At 44.8% G+C, this 21,812-nt stretch overlaps 1 protein-coding gene across 1 annotated transcript in view; it reads right to left on the bottom strand.

The window, feature by feature from the left end:
* Positions 1-21,812, bottom strand: part of usp43a (ubiquitin specific peptidase 43a) — a 528,525-nt gene that overhangs the window by 195,322 nt on the left and 311,391 nt on the right. The window contains exons 5-6 of the mRNA XM_038776890.1: positions 14,579-14,714; positions 9,978-10,125 (exon numbers count right to left, since the gene is read on the bottom strand). Coding sequence (XP_038632818.1) covers positions 9,978-10,125; positions 14,579-14,714 — 284 coding nt within the window. The remainder of the gene's footprint in view (positions 1-9,977; positions 10,126-14,578; positions 14,715-21,812) is intronic.

Raw genomic sequence — 21,812 nt, 5'->3', positions numbered from 1 at the left:
TGCTTCAAGGATGCCACAGGGGGTCAGGGGGGTGGGGAGGGGGGGGGGGGGGGGGGGGGGTGGTCGGAGTAGGATCAGCCACAGTGCTGCCAATGACGCCTGGGAGGCAGTAGCAGCAGCCGTCAGAGTGGGCAACGTGACCAGGAGGACTGCTGTCCAGTACAGGAAGACGACCAACGACCTCCACTGTGCAGCATGCGTAAGACGAAACCGCCCCTTGGTATTGGTTCCAACTTCCATCACCATGACTTCCCCCGCCCCGATCTCCCCACCCCCACCCAGTCGACGGCTGACATCTCACATTTCCATTTCCATCCCCCTCGCCCCCAAGCATACTACCACACCCATGCCCTAGAACACCCTGGCACCCATCAGCACTACTTCTCCATGCCCAGGAGCAGTGGCCACATATGCCATCTGCCGTAGACACCCCCTCCCTTATGCATCAAGCGTGCAGCTCGCATTGCTCTCTCTTTGTCCTCACAGAGGTTAGCCCAGAAGAGGCAGGAAAGGGCCAAGACGGACAGGGCTCCGGACATCAGGCGACATGCATGCCATCAATTACCCCCTGGACCTGGGGCATCCCGGCGATGGCATGAATCCTGCTGCCTGGGCATCTTGTTTCATCACGGTTATATAGTCAGCTGCCCGGTTATACAGGGCACCTGTGACTTCAGAGAAGCACTTCTGGGCTCTAGCTTATGATATGCCACACAACTCCCCGCACAAGCCCTTTAATGAACTGGTGGCACATTATGGGCATAGAGAATTTGGAGATTGGCCTGTGAGACCCACAGGTGCTAAGCCCCTCAACCCCCCCCCCCACCCAGGGGTGACCCCGAACCAATGGCACCCAGCCCCCTGACCATGCCTGTCACCTCCTAGGGATAACCCCACACTTCCCCTCTCTCAAAGACTGAGGCAGCATGCCTGAAAACAAAGATGGCTATTCACCTCCTCCGATCCCCTCAGCAGCCATTGCACTAGGTTTCCGTTTTTAAATAGGAGTGCTAAACGGCACTCACGTGACCTCTCACTGGGGAGCCGGTTAGTTCCCAGGAGGCCATTGGATGAGGCATCCATCTTGTTAATGAGATGACGATTGCCCTTAAATGGTGGCAATTGGTATCTTGACACGTCTGGGCAGGATCCAGAATCTGCCAATGGGACAGGGCGATCCCATAGGTGCCCAGCATTGCCCGGGGAATTCCAATTTCTGCCTCTTCTGCTATTTAATCAGCACGCACGGATCGCGTTAAATCACGGCCTAAGGTGCAGCTGAATAGCGGTGTGAATCTCACCCAAAAAGCTGCGAGAAACACATGTCAATCTGATCCAAAAATACACTTAGAACTCTTCTGGTTGAATCACGCCCATAGAGAACAATTGGCTAGTTATATCTCAGCAAGTAGTCGCTTTCTTAGTAAATTTCAAAAAATAAAGTCAAAAGCTTTCAAAATATGCCCAATGTAGCCTTGTGCCTTAAATGAGGCAGCTTAATTTTTGAAGCAACTCAAAAGCCGTAAAAGAACTGCAATTGACGTAATTTGAATCCTTTTTGTTGAACACATCAATAATATTATCAGGCTTTGGAAAGTCAGCCAGATAAAATGCAAGTGATTAGAATTTCAAATATCTGCACTCAAAATATTTTCTTTTATATTTAAATTCTGACCAGTGTGACATTTTTATTCTGCAATGGAATTTAATTCCTGCTTCAGAGCTGTTTTTCTTTCTATGAACCATGTCTCAGAGCGACATAAATGATTTCATGCACAACTGGCCTCTTCATCTCCCAGTTTGCTCCATTACCTGTGGAACCTTCCTGTGTATTTGAAGTTTGAACGCAGTGCGCACATTCTTCAACAAAGGGTTGCTGATATGGTACAACAGTTACTCTTCACTTCCTCCCATCAACCCACATTCCTGTGAAATCGCGTGGCCTGGATTTCTGGCTGTGCTTAATGCACAATTACTATTTACACCAAAAATGACACACAATAGGGTCTGTATGTAGTTAGGCATTAATAGGATCGTAGAACAGTTACAGCAGAGAAACCCATCCGGTCTCTTCTGAATCTTTGAAGAGGCATTTCAACGAAGGCCACTCTTCTGCCTTCTACCAGTTCATATATTTTGCAGTGCCGAAGGAGGCCAATCGGCCCATCGAGTCTGCACCGGCCCTTGGAAAGAACACCCTACTTAAACCCCGTTGCCCTGCAATGCTTCCTTTCTGGATAATAATCCAGTTTCATCCCGAATGCCTCGATTGAACCTGTCTCCACCACACTCTCAGGCAATACATTTAGATCCTAGCCACCATCAAAAAAGCGTTTTTCCACATTATTCCGCCAATGCTCAAATTTCCGGTTCTCGATCCTTCCACCAATGGAAGCAGTTTTTCCCGATGTACTCCACCCAGACCACTTATGAATTTGAATACTTCTATCAAATTGTCTCTCAACCTTCTCTTCTCCAATGAATGATTTATGCATGTATGATACCCTGGTTCCTCTGCTCCTGTATTGTCCCCCCATGGGCGCCTGACCAAAATACATCACTTCAGACTTCTCCGCACTAAATTTCATCTGCCACTTGCCTGCCCATTCCACTAACCTGTCCATGTCCCATGTCCTTTTGAAGGTCTACTCTCTCCTCCTCACAGTTCATAATACTTCGAACATAACATAAAAACCTAAGGAATAGGAGCAGGAATAGGCCAGTTGACCCTTAAGCCTGTTCGGCGTGTCAATTATGATCATGTGTTATGGGACCGGTGTTTTCAGAACCCCAAAATGTATCATGGAGTTCAACCGACCTCCCACTTTAATGGATTGTTGCTTTTGAAGCACACGGCTTGTTCTCTAGATGTGGTATTACAATTATGGACATGTGGGTTTTTAAATACAAAACAATGTTTATTCCATGAATTCAGCTTAACCTTTTCAATAAACATCGGATCACTTAACACCCCTTACTTCAAAGATAACCCCGAAAATAATACAACACTAAATAATCCCTGAAAATGTTCCATCAAACCTCCAAAATACTTCACCTTTAACAACAGACATGAGGTTACATTCAATATATTTATAGTCTTTGAATTTTCAGACATCAGCAGACCAGTTCTGTGTTTTCTTCTTGCAGCTTTTTGCAAAACACGCAAACACTCCCAGCTTTCTCCTCAAAACCTGAAACCAAAAGCAGAAGTGAACTCAGCTCAGCTCCCCCCACCCTCTGACATCACTTCAGTAATATGAGCTGCTCCATTTCTTAAAAGGTACTCTCACATGACACATGGATGATCTGATGTGGCCTTAACTCTGCTTTTCTGCCTTTCCCCATCAACCTTGGACTCCCTCAGTAATCGGAAGACTGCCCAACTCAAACTCAGCCTTGAACATATTCAATGACCCAGCCTCCACTATTCGCTGGGGCAGAGAATTCCAAAAACTATATGACTGTCTCTGAAAATAAATCCCATCTCGTCTCTGTCAAATGGGAAATCATTTACCATTTCCCATAAAAGGGCTGGTTTAGCTCAGTGGGCTAGACAGCTGGTTTGTGATGCAGAACAAGTCCAGCAGCGCGGGTTCAATTCCCGTACCAGCTTACCCAAATAGGTGCCAGAATGTGGCGACTAGGGGCTTTTCACAGTAACTTCTTACTTGTGACAGTAAAAGATTATTATTATTATTTCGAAACTGCCCTGTTATTTTAGATTTCCCCCACTAGGCGAAACATCTTCTCAACATCCACCCTGCCCAGGATGGATTCACATACAAGGATACTCAGATTCCTCTGTACTGCAGCATTCTGCAGTCTCTCGCCATGCAAATAATATTCTGCTTTTATATTCTTCCTCCCAAATTGGACAACCTCACATTTTCCCACATTAAACTCCATCTGCCAAATGTTTGCCGACTCACTTTACCAAACTCTTTGCAGGCTCTTTGGGCGAGATCATCTGGCTGTTCACGGCAGCGGAATCGTCCAGTCCCGTGAGTGGCGCATCCCGTGCCGCGGGTTTCCCGATGGCGTGGGGTGGATTCAATGGGAAATCCCATTGACAGCAGCGGGACAAGAAGGTCTTGCCGTTGGGCAAAGACCGAGAAACCCGCTACAGGGAGGCCAGAGAATCTCGCCCTTTCAATCCTAACTCTTTTTTCCAACTATTGTGTCAGCAAACTTGACTACAGTACAGTCGGTCCCTCCATTGACATAGATTGTTAATAGTTGAGCCACGGCACTGATCCCTGTGGTATTCCACTATTTATAGTTTGCCAACCTGAAAATGATCCAATAATCCAAACTCTGTTGATTCCTGTTAGTTAGCCAGTCCTCTACCTATGCTAATATATCACCCCCGACATCATATGCTCTTCTCTTGTGCAGTAATCTTTTATTTGGCACCTAACTGAACGCCATTTTGAGTTCTAAATACACTGGTTCCCCATTATCCACACTGTAAGATCCTCAAAGGACTCGCATTAGTCAAATATGAATTTTCTTTAACAAAACCATGCTGTCCCTCCCTGATTGAATTACAATTTTTAAATGTCCTGCTGCTGTCTCTTTAATAATGGATTCTAAGTTATGCATCATCTGCAAATTTTTAAACTATACCATGTACACCAATGCCTAGATTATAAACATGGGCGGAATTCTCCGACCCCCCCCCCCCCCGCCGGGTCGGGGAATTGCCTGGGGCCGGCGTAAATCCCGCCCCTGCCGGAATTCTCCGCCACCCGGGAATCGGCGGGAGCGGGAATCACGCTGCGCCGATCGGCGTGCCCCCCGCGCAGATTCTCCGGCCCGCGATGGGCCGAAGTCCCGCCGCTGACAGGCCTCTCCCACCGGCGAGAATTGGAGCACCTCTGGTTCCGGCGGAGCGAGTGGGCCCCCGGGGGGCGTGGGGCGATCGGACCCCGGGGGTGCCCCCACGGTGGCCTGGTCCGCGATCGGGGCCCACCGATCGGCGGGCGGGCCAGTGCCCTGTGGGGGCACTCTTTTTCTTCCGCCGTCGCCACGGCCGTCACGGCCTCCACCATGGCGGAGGCGGAAGAGACCCCCCCTACCGCGCATGCGCCAGTGGTGACATCAGCGGCCGCTGACGCACCGGCGCATGCGCGAACCGGCGAAGGCCTTTCGGCCAGCCCCGACGCTGAGCAGCGGGCGTCAAAAGCCGTTGGCGCCGGTTTTGGCACAAGTCTGCGTTGCTGAAACCACTCAGGCACGGGCCTAGCCCCTAAAGGTGCGGAAATTCCGCACCTTTTGGGAGGCCCGACGCCGGAGTGGTTGGCGCCACTCCGCTACACCGGGACCCCCCCCCGCCCCGCAGGGGAAAATCCCGGCCCATATATCAGGAAGAGCAGGGATCCCAACACCTATCCCCAGAAATTCCACATTATAAACGTTCCTCCTGCCAGAAAATCAACCACCAACCTTGACTTGCATGGTTTCTGTCACTCGGCCAATCCACGTTGTTTTCGTACCTTTAATTCCATGAGTTCCGAGTTTGTTCATTGTGCGGAACTTTATCAAATGCCTTTAGGAAGCTGATGCACACCAGATCAACAGCATTACCCTCATTAACCCATTCTTGTTGCTGCATCAAAAAACTCAGTTCAACACCATTTTCTCTCAACAAATCTGTGCTGGCTTTACTTCATTAACTCACATTTGCCCAAGTCTCTCATCAGTTTTGTTCTGATGTTAAACTGGGGTGAAACTGACTGGCCTGCAGTTGGTGGGATTATCCTTCCAACCTTTTCTTGAACAAGAATGTAACATTTGCAATTCTCCAGTCCTCTGGCACCATCCCTGAACCGAACGACAAATGGAAAATTATGGACAGTGGCTCCACAATTTCCACTCTCACTCCCCTTAGTATCCTTGGATACATCTCATTTGGTCCTGGTGTATTATCAGCTTTATAAGTACAGAGAGCCTACCTGAACTCCTCCTTATCATTTTAAACCCTTCTGGTCCCACTCCTCCTTCTACCTGACTTTCACTATTTCTATGCCTATAAGATATATTTGAATTCTCTTTTATGTTTGCCACCATTCTCTTCCCATACCATCTTGGGATTCCTTTTATTCCCTTATTGAATTCCCCTCTGAACCTTCTATATTCAGCCTGGTTTGCGGTTGTGTGCTCCACTTGATATCTGTCAGAAACATACTTTTGAATCTTCATCTTAATTTCTATCACTTTTGTCAGCTCTGGAACTCTGGAGTTGTTTGCCTGACCTTTCCCCTTTGTGGGAACATATCCTATCTATCTCTTCTTTGAAAGTATCCCACTGTTCAGTTACAGTCCTGCCTGCCAACTTTTGATTTCAATTGGTCTGGGTCAGAATCATTTTTACCCCTTTTGTGTTTCCAAAGTGCATTTTGAAGGATGCTTCTGCATGGCGTCATGATAGTGGCAGCAGCTAAAATTGTGGGGAAACTTGGCCCGGGTTCACCAATGCACTCTACCACTGCATCACCGAGGATTCACCCAAGATTAGCTTCCTACATTTTGAACCAAGATGGTCTGACCATCTGTATTTAAACAAATTGGTGTCCTAGCAACATAGAGAACTGTATCAAAATATCATTGCTACTGCAGGCCCATATAATATTTTAAACATTTAGGAGCATAGGAACAACAGTAAATAAGTCCTCACCTTCAAGGCTATTGGATCATGGCTGATCGATCTCTCAATTCCATTTACTCATCTTTTAACCATATTCCCGTGGACGGCACGGTAGCACAGTGGTTAGCACTGTTGCTTTACAGCGCTAGGTACCCGGGTTCAATTCCCGGCTTGGGTCACTGTCTGTGTGGAGTCTGCATGTTCTCCCAGTGTCTCTGTGGGTTTCATCCGGGTGCTCCAGTTTCCTCCCACAAGTCCCGAAAGACGTGCTGTTAGGTGAATTGGATATTCTGAATTCTCCCTCAGTGTACCCGTACAGGTGCCGGAGTGTGGTGAATAGGGGATTTTCATAGTAACTTCATTGCAGTGTTAATGTAAGCCTACTTGTGACACTAATAAAGATTATGATTATTATTATCCAATGATCATTTACACAGATAATAATTGAACAGGGAGAAATCTTTACTGTGTAGAAGGAAATCGTTCAGCCCATCCAGTTTGCACTGGCTCTCTGAAAGAGCATTCTACACAAACTCACTCCCTTGCCTGATCCCCATAACCTTGCACATTCTTTCTTTACAGCTAGCAATCCACTTCCTTCTTGAATACGTCGATCACAAGAGCCTACCATCAATGTGGAAAATTAATTCCAATTTCCTCTTCCTCCAGATGAATCCTTGAGTAGCCATTGGACATTGAAATATGCTATTGGAAAATTACTTAAGCTCAGAAATCAAAGTTGGTGATGTTAATGGATAAATTCAGAATGCATTCTTCTGACATTCCTCAGGTCTGCTATTTCAGCAGAGGTGTTAAGCCAGTTCAAGAAAATGTATGTTAAATCAATAGACAGAGGAATATCATTCAAACATTGTGCATGAGACTTTGAGGCCTCCCATCGGTTGGGAAACGGTGAGGTGTCTAAGACAGTAGCCATATTTTTGACAACTGCAAATATTATTTTTGCCACCACAGTTGTCAGCATTGAAAGTCCATTATTTACCCAAACCCGTCATGATTTTAAACAGAAAAGGTTTCCCAATGGCTTAAGGACCAATAACCAGAGGGCACATATTTAAGATGATTGGGAAAAGAACGAGGAGTAAAATAAGCGACAGCTTTTTAATGTCATGAGTGCTTGTCGTTTAGGGTGCATTATCAAATAAGGTGTTGGCTCTATGTTCAATAGTAGTTTTGAAGGGGAATTGCGACATACTGAAGGTGTCCTTTGTAGAGTCCCACTGTGCCTATCAGAGGCATCCTCCTGCCCAAGGCCATGACCCTGCCTTAACCCTCCCCCCCCAGGCTCCTCAAAAGCCTGCTCCCCAACCTCCCTCACCAGGCCCGCCGACACCCCAGACACACCTTCAATTTGGCTTCCATATCCCCCTCTTCTCCAGGTTCTGGTTGTAGCCCCAGCTCCATTCTGGCCCTGCTGAGATTATATTGGCTGGTAGTTCTCAAAGACGGGACTTTCTTCCCAGATGGGGGCAAAAGTTTGGCTGCGAGCCAATTGACGCCTTGCCGGGCACACAATCGCTCAGGGCACCTCACCTTTTCATAGGTGGGCTCCTTACTCACTTTTTAGTCCAAGGCGGGGAGGGGGCTTCCACAGCGCCTTCCAAAATCTCGCCCTTAATTCCAGTTCTGTTTTGAAATATTTTTACAGATTTAGCTCATCTGTACTATTCACCAGATTCCAGGCTTTGCATAGTCACTTCATTCAATGATTTAAAGCTAGAATGTTTCCAGCTTTGTTTCACCTTTCTGATTACATAGACCCAAACATTCAACAAAATACTTCTGAATAAATTGGAACTTCAAATACAAGCAACATGTCCTTTATGAATTTTGAACGCAAGCGCCTTCACAACATGTCGTTTACACTGCTTTACCCAACAGTTGTGAGCTTAGCATAGTCTGAAAAGTGAATGCTGAATTGTAAAGTCAGTCGGATTCAATGCTGCAAGTACTTGCACTGAAGTACAATGGAAGGCCTGAATTTACTGTCAGTGCAGAGCAGAATTACACGTTAACATAAAATACAACACAATTCTGGGAGTAATTAAACAAGAAAATGCTAATGTGAAAAAAGCCCACAAATTTTCCATATACCCTGGCAGTGCGGAAAGGATTAGTTGAAAATGTAGCTGAATCATATCTGGATCAATCTATACACAAGCTCATCTACTAATCATGCCCCAAAATAGTAAGTGTTCAGCAAATTATGGATTGCCAACGGAAATGAAGACTTGAAAATATTACCAAGGAGGTCAAAAACATACAAAGCACCACAAAGGATGGAGCACTATTGCCATGGCTGAAGCTCTTTAATGGATTCACTTAAACCACAGCAGCCCATTTTCCACTTCATGCTCATTTTTGCAGCATATCTTTAGGTGCAAATGACAGTGAGTCATTGTTGCCCGGAGTACAAATGTCCAGTTCTGGACTTTGGCTCTACGTTAACCACCACAAACATCTGATGCTAATTTGTGTCAATGGCAAGTGCAGTCCTTTGCAACAGGACAAGAACAGTGGCAGAAGAATTGAAAGCTCTCATTGGATAAGAATCACTTTTGGCCCAACAAGAAACTGCACTTGCACAGCAGTTAATGGAGCAACACTGGACTGGGGTGCCATTTAAAACATCCAGGCCCTTCTTCCCCAGGAGACTGTGGTCATCAGATGTATGGAAATTTGCAAAAAGGAAGTAGGTCAACACTTATTATCCTTTCGTATTTTTTGGTGTGTGTGTGTATGTGTAGAACGTTAAAATAAGCACTGCTCGAGTGGTGGACTTGAACTGAAGCTAAGCATCATCAACTTTTGCTTTCACTCTGGGTGGCACAGCGGTTAGCACTGCTGCCTCACAGCACCAGGGTCACGGGTTCAATTCCAGCCTTGGTGACTGTGTAGTTTGCATATTCTGCCCCGTGCCTGCGTGGGTTTCCACCGGGTGCTCCGGTTTCCTCCCACAGTCCAAAGATGTGCAGGTTAGGTGGACTGGGCATGCTAAAATTGCCCTTTGTTTGGGATTACAGGGTGTGGGATTGGGCCTTTCGAAAAGGGTGGTCTTTCAGAGTGTTGGGCCGAATAGTCTCTTTCTGCACTGTAGGGATTCTATGATTATATGATGTAGAGGACTGGTGAAAAGGTCAAACAGTTAATCTGCTTAATGCTTTTTCTCGCTATTTTTGCAGCTGATTATGTCTATGTGTGTACGGCTGCACATGCGATTGTGCCCTTTCACCAGCACCCCTTAAACAACAATCAAACAGAGACCTGAAGTATGCCCGTTGTTGAGCAAGTCTGATATTTTTTCACACACCTGACTGTCGAGTAGGACCACCAGAGCTGCCTCGGACAAATGAGGCCTGAAAGGCATAAACACAGTCGCCTTCACCAATTATGTTCAAGTCTTCCTCATCCGAGAAGGAACGCTCAAATCCATTAGCATAGACCTCCGTTAAAATTATCTGGAAAGATAATAAAGAAGCGGAGGTCAGAAGATTACTGATAACTCAAGTTGGTTTAAAGAATAATTTCTAACCAGTAAATATCGGCCCAGATCTTTCGCAGAGCGGCAATCACCTTCGGATTGCCGCTCTACTTGAACAGTTCCACGCCCCGACGCTGCCACACATTTCTCGCTGTGCATTCCAAGCCCAGATTCTCTGGAAATGCAGAGAGCGGTCTCCATCGAAGAACTCAGCACAGCACAGCAGAGTCAGGTGGAAGACAACTGTCTTGTCTGTTTATGGCCCAAGCTGTGTTTGTTAGTTTAACTGTCCAATGTGAATGATAGTGAATGGGTGAATGTTAGTGAATGGGTAGGGTAATAGAGCGGGCAAGTAGAGGAGGCGAGCAGGTGGCTGGGTGTCAGGTGGCTGAAATAAGCGGCTGGGGTTCATGAATAAGTGAAGGGGCAGGTGGGTAAGGTTTGAGGTAGGTAAAGTGGTCGGTAGTCAGTATGACATAAGGGTGGGGTGGCAGATGGGTGGCGTCTATGTTGGTAGGTGGGTAGAGTCTCACATGGGTACGGTTTGCATTGGCAGAGGTTGCAGGTGGGTAGGATTTACCAGTAGGTAATGTGGCAGGTGGGTGGTGTGGCAAATGGGTGAGCTGGCACTGGACTCGTAATCCCCAGTCTAATGCTCTGGGGACATGGGTTCAAATTTCACCACGGCAGCTGGTGAAACTTAAATTTAATTAATAAATCTAGAATTAAACGCTAGTCTAATGGTGTCCATGAAACAACTGTTGATTGCCGTAAAACCTATTTGGTTCATTAATTTCCTTTGAGGAATGAAGTTTGCCATCCTTACCTACAATGGCCAGCACATAATTCCAGACCTACAGCAATGTGCTTCACTCTTAGGTACCCTCTGAAATGGCCCAGCAAGCCACGCAGTTGTATCAAACCACGACAAAGTCTAAAAGGAATGAATCTGGAGGGGCTACCCGGTATCGACCAAGACACTGGAATCTAACAGCACTGTGAGACTTCCTACACCGCATGGACTGCACGGTTCAAGAAGGCAGTTCACCACCACCTTCTCATGGGCAATTAAGGATGGGCAATAAATGCTGGCCGAGCCAGCGACACCCACATTGCATAAATGAATAAAAATAAAACGTGGTCAGGTGGCAGGCGGATAGCATGGCAGACTGTTGAGGTGGAAAGTGGGTAGGTTGGCTGGTGAGGTGGCAATGTGTGAGATGGTCGGTGAGATTGGGCAGGTGAATGGCGGCGGCAGTCAGGCTGCATCGGAGGAGAATTGTGTGGCAAGCACTAGTTAGGGTTTGGTCAGTGGATCAATCAGCTGGTTGGGGGGAGTTGTTGGTCAGGTCGGGGATTTATCGTGGTGGAGACAGCGGTGTAGTCAGTGGGAGATGAGGGGATCAGCTTGTAGTTGGGAGATCAGTTTATCGGTTACCCAGGGGCTACACTAGGATCTTTCTGTTTAACGTTTCCTGGGCGGCAATTCAACTAAGTCCCACAGAACTGTCCAAGGTCTCCAGTCCCGCTCAGAGTTGCAACTCTCACAGAGGGTCCCTACGCACACCTTGGGTATGTCTGACCTCTGACAATCCGCAGACCGGATGATCTAGACCAGGGGTGGGCAAACTACAGCCCGCGGGCCGCATGCGGCCCGCCAAAGGTCTTTATGTGGCCCACCATGATCAAGTCATAAAAAAAAAAAAATTTTTTTTTAAAACAAAATTTTTTTATTTTGTTTTTAATTTTAAGGTTAATGGGGGGGCTGTTGGGTTACTGGTATAGGGTGGATACGTTGACTTGAGTAGGGTGATCATTGCTCGGCACAACATGTGTTTCATGTGAAGTTTCTACTTTAAAATATTAATTAATAAAAATTAATTGCTTTTTTTCCCCTTTAAAAACCTTTTATTTTGGCTATTTTAAATATTAATTATTTTACTTAATATACTATGCGGCCCTTTAAAATTGTGAATTTCTGAATGTGGCCCTTGCACGGAAAAGTTTGCCCACCCCTGATCTAGACCATTGTCTTTTACTGTGTGTGGAGCAAGGGTTATGCCACTTATAACGAGATGGTTTATGAACAGTGGAGGTGGGGTGGGGGTGGGGGGGGGGGGGGGGGGGGGGGGGGGGGATGTACGTCAAGGCCCCTTTAGGCAAATATTAACCACATTTTACACTGTAAGAGTTATCTTACTCTTGATTAAGTTCACTGTCCGGCTTTAATTGCTCCCTGTTAAATAAGTATTTCTGTAAACGTTGAACCTGAACTTGTATGTTTCCAAAGATAGTACAATAACGTAAGGGGATGAATTGAACCCAGGATTTGAAGAAGTAACATTGTTCTTGAAGAAAAGTTGAGCAAACTGTTCCTCCTTTTTCCATTCAAACCTGCCACTGTGTAATGGAGACCTATCAGCTGCACATCACCAAATGACAAATCTGATATTCAACTCTTCTTTCTTCCTATACTGAGTGATAAACAATGAGATAAAGCCATTATTTTGTCTCTCTTCCAATCCCCCATATCTCAGATACTCTCCCTTCTTTTTCCAACAGTGCCCACTTTGACTATCGAGAGATTACTTCCTGTCTTAGGTGCTGGAGTAAAATACACTGCTATCAGACAACAAGATCTTCAGGGAATATTGCTATAAAACTGGGCTACCCCTGCATCCTTCATTTTAAAACTCTTGCGTCACCATAAATGCTAAACCAGCATCAGGGTGCAAATGCAGTGCAAAATTATTCCCTAAGCCTCTGATTTACAACAAGCAAGAGGGAGATTTGCTAATTAAAAGCACTTCGGAAAAGTAAGGTAGTGGGTGGGACAGCATTGTGCAAGGAGAGTATTGCCAACACCATATAGTGGATGGGCAGGCACTCTTTCCCAAGGTGGAGGTGTCAGTCACGAGGGGGCATAGGTTCAAGGTTTGTGGGGCAAAGTTTAGAGGGAACATGCGAGGCAGGTTTTTTTTGCACAGAGGGTGGTGAGTGCCTGGAATGCGTTGTCAGGGGAGGTTATGGAAGCAGATACATTAACGGCGTTCAAAAGGCGTCTTGACAAACACATGGATGGGATGGGTATCGAGGAATACGGCACAAGAGAATGCTGAGGTTTTTGGCAAAGGTTGGTATCATGACTGGCACAGGCTTGGAGGCCGAAGGGCCTGTTCCTGAGCTGTATTGTTCTTTGTTCATTAAAAGGTGTCCCTGGTTTCAACCTCCCCAGCATTGGCAGCTGTGCCTTAAACTGCCTGCAGCCTTTGATTCTCGAATCTCCTCCCTCAATGGAGATGGGGGGGGGAAATTAAGAATCTCAATAAATTAAGTTTTTGTACACTTGCCCTAATATCTAAGGTGACCTGCACCCATTTTCTTTTTAGATCATCACTCCTGTCAAGCATCTTGAATATTTTGCTTTGTTAATGCTGCTCTATAAATGCAAATTGTAACAGGTAATCAATTAAGTTCAACCAGAAACACTCAGATCCAGACCTCGACACTGTCTTGATACATCAATGCAAGTGTGGAATATCAAAGGACAGTAAGTTCCCTCGTCATCAAGTTGGCATTTGAATGAGTCTGCCACCAAGAAGCTCGAGCAAACTGGAGAGAAGGTGCTCCACTTGTCTGGAGGAGTGCAGCAACAAAGAACACTCAAGCTGGGTGGGGCACTGCATTGACACCCATCCAGGACAAAGCAATCAATCCACTTCATCCCAACTTCACCCTCCAGGTTAAACATTGATCCACAGTGGAGAACCATGACTTCAGTACGTGCGCCCTACTAGATTCACTGTAGCAACTCACCAAGATTTCCTTGTCAATACCTCCATAAACTTCAAACTCCACCCCCATCCCCACCCCAGAGATGAGTCATGAGATCACTGCAAGAGTTGCGCACCTCAGCTTTTTCACAATTGCCTGCTTTACTCCTTCACAGCGAATGTGCCCATCATCCTCAGCCAATTGAGCGAGTGATTCACTTCCGAGCCACTCATTGAGAATTCTGAAAGTCTAGCCTAGTGGACAAACCTCCGCCATTGATATTTTGTCCTTTGTGGCCTGCAGACCCTTATCCTCTGATCACCCCTTTTCCACAACGGCATGTGGAACCTTGGAACGGGGCAGTGGGGAGTCAGGGTGTAACTAAACCTTGTTACCCTTACTCAGCAACATCAATGTGGCTGACAGTCCCACCCATTTTCAGCTCTTCACTTGCTGGATGACATAACATTTGTCATCAGATCACAGCTCAGGTGATCTGCAGTTGGCATGGATGCAAAAGATTATTAATTATGCAATTTAGTAATTAAGATTCTGAATGCTTACTGAAGCATAACAAAATAGATTAACATAACATAATAATGATCAGCAGAGTTAAGAACATTTCTTCATTTGTCACATTCAGATATTATTTGTACCTGATCTGGAGTTATTTTGCCTTCGTCTGCCACCATTTTCCGGAGTGTAGCAACAGTTCCAAGGAGCGGGACTGCCAGGCCTACCCTCAGATACCTTTGATGCTTGGACTGCAGAACTAAGGTTACAGTCAAGGCCCTAAAAATAATGAGAAATAATCCATGAGGTGAACTAATTACATATAGATAGAATTTTTGTAGCAATGTTTCATTGAGATAATTAATCATATTAATTTGATGGGTTGGGCTTTAACTCCACCCAGTAACATAAAACACCGTCAATTCATGAATATTACAGATCACATGCAAGACAATGACGAGGCAAGAGTTCTAATTCAGTCCAGTTGGACTGCATATATTGCAATCCCTCAATATCGGAGATCCTTTGCGCTCCCACCTTCAGCATTCATGAAGTCACGAACACTTTAAATTGCAACAGGCGTTTTCTAACTTTATTTTCGTCAATGGCACCATAGATCTCTTATAGCCATAGAACAGACTACTTTAGATCCAGCACTGTGCAATGAAAAAGGGCTGATTAATAAACTTGTTGCAAAAGAACCGTTCGGGATGAGTGAGCACCATATGATAGAATTTTACATTCTATTTGAAAGGGTAGCTCAATCTGGAACCAGGGTGTTGTTATATTTGAACAAATGAAATTACGATGCTATGAGGGGCAAAGTGGCCGAGGAGGATTGTGAAAATACATTAAAAGGTATGATGGCACATCGACCACGGATCACCCTTAAAGAATTATTACACCGTTTAAAGCAGCTATACATTCCTTCAAGGCACAAAAATCAAAAAAGCAAAGTCAGGCAATGGTGGCTAACAAAGGAAGTTGTGGGCGGCACAGGGGTGAAGTGGTTAGCACTGCTGCCTCATGGCACTGAGGACCCGGGTTCGATCCCGGCCTCGGGGCAATGTCCGTGTGGAGTTTGCACATTTTCCCCGTGCCTATGTCTCACCCCCACAAGATGTGTAGGATAGGTGGATTGGCCACACTAAATTGCCTTTAATTGGAAAAAAATAATTGGGTACTCCATAAATTAAAAAATAAAGCAAGTTGAGGATTGTGTACGATTAAAAGAAAAGGCCTATGAAGTTGCAAGAAATAGTAATAAACCTGATGATTGGAAGGCATTTTAGAATATAGCAAAGGAGGACCAAGAAACTGATAAAGGGAAAATAGTACATGAATATAAATTAGCAGAAAACATAAAAACGGACTGTAAATGCTCCTATAGCTATGTAAAAAGGAAATGTTTGACCAAGATAAATGTAGGTCCATTACAGGCAGTCAGGACAATTTATAATGGGGAATAGAGAAATGGTAGAGAAGCTAAATGATTAATTTGTGACCGTCTTCATGAGGGAAGGTGCAAGAAATCTCCCAGAATTAGGGATCCACGTGACTCGGAAGAATGACGAATTGAAGTACATTAGTATTCGATTTTGGAAATTTGTATTGGAAAGTCAAAGGAGTGAAGGTGGATAAAATCCTGAGACTCGATATTTTACATCACAGAATGTTAAAAGAGGGAGAGATAGTGGCCTCATTGGTGATCATCTTCCAAAATTCTATAGGTTCTGGAATGGTTCCTGCAGATTGTATGGTACCAAATGTCACCCTACTATTTACGAAGAGAGGGAGAGAGAGAAAGCGGGGAACTACATTCCTGTTTGCCGTACATCAGTAATAGGGAAAATGCTAGAATCTATTCTGAAGGCTGTGATAAATGACACTTGGATATCAATGAGCTGATTGGGCATTGACAACATGTATTTATGAATGGGAAATCATGTTTGGTGAACTTGTTGGAGTTTTTTTCAGGATGTTACTAACAGAATTGATAAAAGAAAAATTGGTGGATGTGGTATACTTGGATTAGCAGAAAGCATTTGGTTAGGCTGCACCTGGAGTACGATGTGCGGTTTGGTCCCCTTACCTCAGAAAGGATATTATTGCCATAGAGGGAGTGCAGCAAAGGTTCACTAGACTTGTTCCGGGGATGGCGGGACTGTTCAATGAAGAGGGATTGGGGAAACAGCCTTTATTCTCTAGAGTTTCGAAGAAGGAGACGTGATCTCATTGAAACCTACATGGTACTTACAGGGATAGACATAGTAGATGCAGATAAGGTGCGACTCCTGGATTGGGAGTCCAAAACTGGGGTACACTATTTCAAAATAAGAGAGAAACAACTTGTGGTATTATTAAAATGTACACAGAGAGCCACTAGAGGGAGCTACTCTCAGAAGTATACAAGGGATGATGCAGAGCCTTGTGGGACAGGAGGTGATAGGAGCAGGAGCTGGCTCGAAGGACTGAAGATAGTGAGAGAGCAAGAGCGTAGTTTATTAGTTTATTTAGATGAGTATAGTGAATATCGTTTATGTGTTATCAATCAACTGTTTGTTTCTTAGGGAGAAGTGTCAAATTCAATTAGTACTAGTAATAATAATAAAATTAATAATAATAATAATAATAATAATCATCATCTTCGCTTATTGTCATAAGTAGGCTTCAATGAAGTTACTGTGAAAAGCCCCTAGTCGCCACATTCCGGCGCCTGTCTGGGGAGACTGGTATGGGAATTGAACCCACGCTGCTGGCATTGTTTAATATGACAAGCCAGCGATTTTGTCCACTGTGCTAAACCAGCCCCGAGTAGTGCTTAATAAAATAGTTTTGTTGGTTTACAAGACTCGTTCTCTGATCAACACTACAATCAAAGCCATCTAGATAGAGGAAGGCAGAGTACCATGAAGGACCAAAATGAGGAGAATTTCTTTTCACTTGGACAGCTGTGAATCTGTGGAATTCTCTACCAGTGGAAGTTTAGTCATTGAATATGTTTAAAATAGAAATTGACAAAATCAAAAACATCAATGACATAAAGGGATCTGGTGATTGTGTGGGGAAAGGGCATTGAAGTGAATGGTCAGCCATGATCAAATTTAATGGTGGAGCCAGCTTGGTGGACTGATTGGCCTACTCCTGGTTATGTTTCAATAAGACTGGACGGTCGTATACATGCAATACAAATAGGGTTGCTAAATCTGGCCAGATGCATTGCTGGAGATTTCATCACATAAACGTGCCTGCTCTAACTGCCAATATTACCTCCACTCCAAGTCAAACAGTCATTCCCTAATATTGCTGTAACTGATGTACAAAAGTGTTTGAAGAAAATAGGAAGGAACACTTTTTTCCTTAACAGATACTTGTTTATTTCTCCCATGTTGCTCCCAGCATCATCCAGAAGATTAATTACAAGCTATAAAGATTTTCAATCTGATGTCCAAAATCCAGCAAGAATAGCAGCATATTTATTTGCATCCCGTGTCTGGTAACTGCCAATCATATAGAATCATACAGAATCCCTACAGTGCAGAAGAAGGTCATTCGGCCGATGAAGTCTGCACTGACCCTCTGAAAGAGCACCCGACCTCAGCCCACTCCCCCACCCTATCCCTGAAACGCAACCTAACCTTTGGACACTAAGGAGCAATTTAACATGGTCAATCCACCTAACCTGCATATACTTTGACTGTGGGAGGAAACCGGAGTACCCGGAGGAAACCCACGCAGGCACGGGGAGAATGTGCAAACTCCACACAGACAAGTCACCCAAGGCCAGAATGGAACCTGGGTCCCTAGCGCTGTGAGGCAGCAGTGCTAACTGACGTGTCAGGCAGGCTGGGTCTATGTGGACTGCACTTGATGCAGTGTAGCGAGAGACAGACCTCCAACACTGGATAAGATGCAACACGATTTTATTTAACGTCTTAACTAATAGACATGTTCGACTGTGGGTTGACACTATACTGACTTGACTGGAGACCTAGTGCCAGCCTGACCAGACATACTAGCTACCGCATGGTGTTTTCATTGGCTAGCTCACGAACTCTGACTGTCTCAGTGGCTGGGTCCCGAGAGCACGGGAAACCTTGTGTCCTCGGTTTCATAGTGGTAGTGTCCTGTCTGGTGATTGGCTGCTCTGTTCTGTGTGCTTACTGGTCATCCTGTGTGTCAATCACTGCCTGTCTGCACTCCATTACATACATTGATGTATATTATGACACTAACCACTGTCCCACCGTGACGCATAATAGGAAAAACGTACGACAAAGCACTTAAAGATATTTAAAAGTGTACTCCAAGTTCAAATCTATAGAATCCATACAGTGCAGAAGGTGGCCATTTGTCCCATCAAGTCTGCACCTACCCGCTGAAAGAGCACCCTACCTAGGCTCACACCCCTCCCTACCCTGTAACGTCACCTAACCTGCACACCTTTAGAAATAATTCATGTGAGGCGAATGCAAAGAATTCTGGATGGTTCATATGTAAATTTAAATGCAAGAATACTCAGACTAGCGAAGGAGACACCGAGGAGGAAACAAAGTAGATTATCAGAAATCAAGACTACAGAAAACATGTACCCCTTGAAAGACAAAAGTACTGTGTTTTAAGAGTGTACCATTGAACCACTCAAAAATGTCTACACACTAAAAAGTAGATTTGAAACCATGAAAGAAGAGAGACACCTGAGGGTATAGATTCACAGAATATTAAAGGCAGCACTTCAGGTTGATACTGCCCAGAAAAAAGCCAATGTCAAGCTGACGTAAAATAATGAGATCGCAGTCAGAGCATCATGTGCAGCACTGAGCTTCATATCATAGGAACAATAGTGAGTCTTGAGGGGAGCACATCACAGATTCACGATGAAATACAAATGTTAAGAGACACTTTAAAAATTGGATTTTAGAATGGTTGATTATGGGATGATATATTGAATAGAGATTGTGTCAAACTGGGTCTGTATTCACTGGAATTTAGAAGAATAAGATAGGATCTAGGTAAAGGCAGTAAAATTCTGACAGGGCTTGACAGGGTGGATGCATTGATATTGTTTCCTCTGGCTGGGACATTCTAGAACACGGAGTCACAGTCTCAGGATATAGAACATAGAACAGTACAGCACAGAACAGGCCCTTCGGCCCTCAATGTTGTGCCGAGCCATGATCACCCTACTCAAACCCGCGTATCCACCCTATACCCGTAACCCAACAACCCCCCCCCCCCTTAACCTTACTTTTATTAGGACACTACGGGCAATTTAGCATGGCCAATCCACCTAACCCACCTATGAGGTACGCCATTTAAGACTGAGTTAAGGAGAAACATATTCATTCAGAGGGTGGTGAACCAGTGGAATTCTCTAACATGGAAGGCTGTAGAGGCCAAGTCAACTGAACATATTTAAGAAGGAAATAGATACATTTCTAGATTTTAGAGGTGTTAAGGGGAATGGACAGGGTGCTCATAAGTTCATAAGATACAGGAGTAGAATTAGGCCATTTGGCCCATCGAATCTGCTCTGCCATTCGATCATGGCTGATCTCATCCTGGCCTCAACTCCTCTGTCCTGCCAGTTCTCCATAACCCTCCAATCCATTACCAATTAAAAATCTGTCCAACTCCTCCTTAAATTTACTCACTGTCCCAGCATCCACCGCCCTCTGGGACAGCGCATTCCACAGATTCGCAACCCTTTGGGAGTAGTTTCTCCTCAACTCTGGTTTTAAATTTGCTACCTCTTATCCTAAGACTATGACCTCTTGCTACATAATGCCTCACAAAGGGGAAGCTTCCGCTCCAGGTCTGCTTTATCCATACCATTAATCATCTTGTATACCTCAATTTGATCTCCCCTCATTCTTCTAAATGGAGTATGGCATTGAGATAGAGGGTCAGCCAGGGTCATTTTGAATGGTGAGCAGGCTCAAAGTTTTGAATGGCCAACTCCTGCTCCTATTTTCTATCAGTAGTTTAAAATTAGAAAAAAGGGTAGGACGATAGATAGGCAAAGCATTTACTATAAACTATTTCTGGTCGTTGAAGAACAAGAAGCTAAAAATCTGAGATTGAAGGCAAAAGATTTTGAACTGAGGACAGAAGAAACTTCTTCACAGAGCTGGCAGAATGTGGAATTCACTTCCAGGGTTATTAGTTGAGACAATTGTCAACATTTGAATTAAGATTCGATAATGGGCAAGGATTGAAGGGACCTGGGAACAGAATAGATGACTAGAATAATTTGCTCACAGCCAAGAAAAACACCACTACGATTGGGCTAAATGGCTTGTTTCCAGGTGGCTATTTTTATGTACTTGTAAATGAGTCCCAAACACACTAATTTATAGCCATGGGTATTTTACTTGGGGTTACTGAAAGCAGCACAAAAAAGTTACTGCTGTAACTTTTTGTTAGAGAATAAGCATTCTTTTTCTGCTGCATAGGTTTTCCACTGGTTTCCGATAAAACTTTATAACCTGCCTTGCTCATTAGTGAGATCATCACAAAGTACTGTACAAAAGCAGCACAGTTTGGAGTTTTCAGAGAAGTTGCTCATGTTTACCTTTTCATGATCTTACAACGAAAATTCTATTTATGTGACATATTCTCAGTACCGATGATCATTCCTAAATCCTCACTTCCATCAGCAATTGTCAACATTTCTGGTGGGGATGGTGGTTAACAAAAGTTGCCAGTACAGGCAGCAGTCCTTAACATTTTGATGTTCAGGTTAGCACTGCTGCCTCACGGCGCCGAGGACCCGGGTTCGATCCCGGAGCCGGGTCACTGTCCGTGTGGAGTTTTCACATTCTCCCCGTGTCTGCGTGGGTCTCACCTCCACAACACAAAGATGTGAAGAGTAGGTGAATCGGCCATGCTAAATTGCCCCTTAATTGGAATTTCTTTTTAGAAAAGACTTTACGATGTTCAAAATTACAACGAATGGCACTTCCAACAAACCGGCTTTACAATGCCGGTTTCGACGTTCCGCTCTGGCCATCTTTTAGACTTTTGGGTCACTACCCCCAAACAAACCTTGGAAGCAGAGAAACCTCCTTCTAATTTTCCAGTAAGAATGTGGCCTTACAGTACAGAGGTATGGGGCTGGAGAAAGACTGGAGGATAAATGGACAGTGAGCAGCAGAGTGAGAGGGGCAGTGCTATCTTCTTTGGTTTTGTGTACCTTGTTCGGGCAGTCACTTACACTGAGAGCCTCCCCGAACAGGCGCCGGAATATGGCGACTAGGGGCTTTTCACAGTAACTTTATTTGAAGCCTACTCGTGACAATAAGCGATTTTCATTTCATTTCATTTCAGTAGATATGCCAGATAAAAGCAAATTACTGAGGACACTGGTATCTGAAT

The sequence above is a fragment of the Scyliorhinus canicula genome, chromosome 18, assembly GCF_902713615.1.
Source record: "Scyliorhinus canicula chromosome 18, sScyCan1.1, whole genome shotgun sequence".
Taxonomy (NCBI): Eukaryota; Metazoa; Chordata; class Chondrichthyes; order Carcharhiniformes; family Scyliorhinidae; genus Scyliorhinus; species Scyliorhinus canicula.
This window is presented reverse-complemented; position numbering and strand designations above follow the sequence as displayed.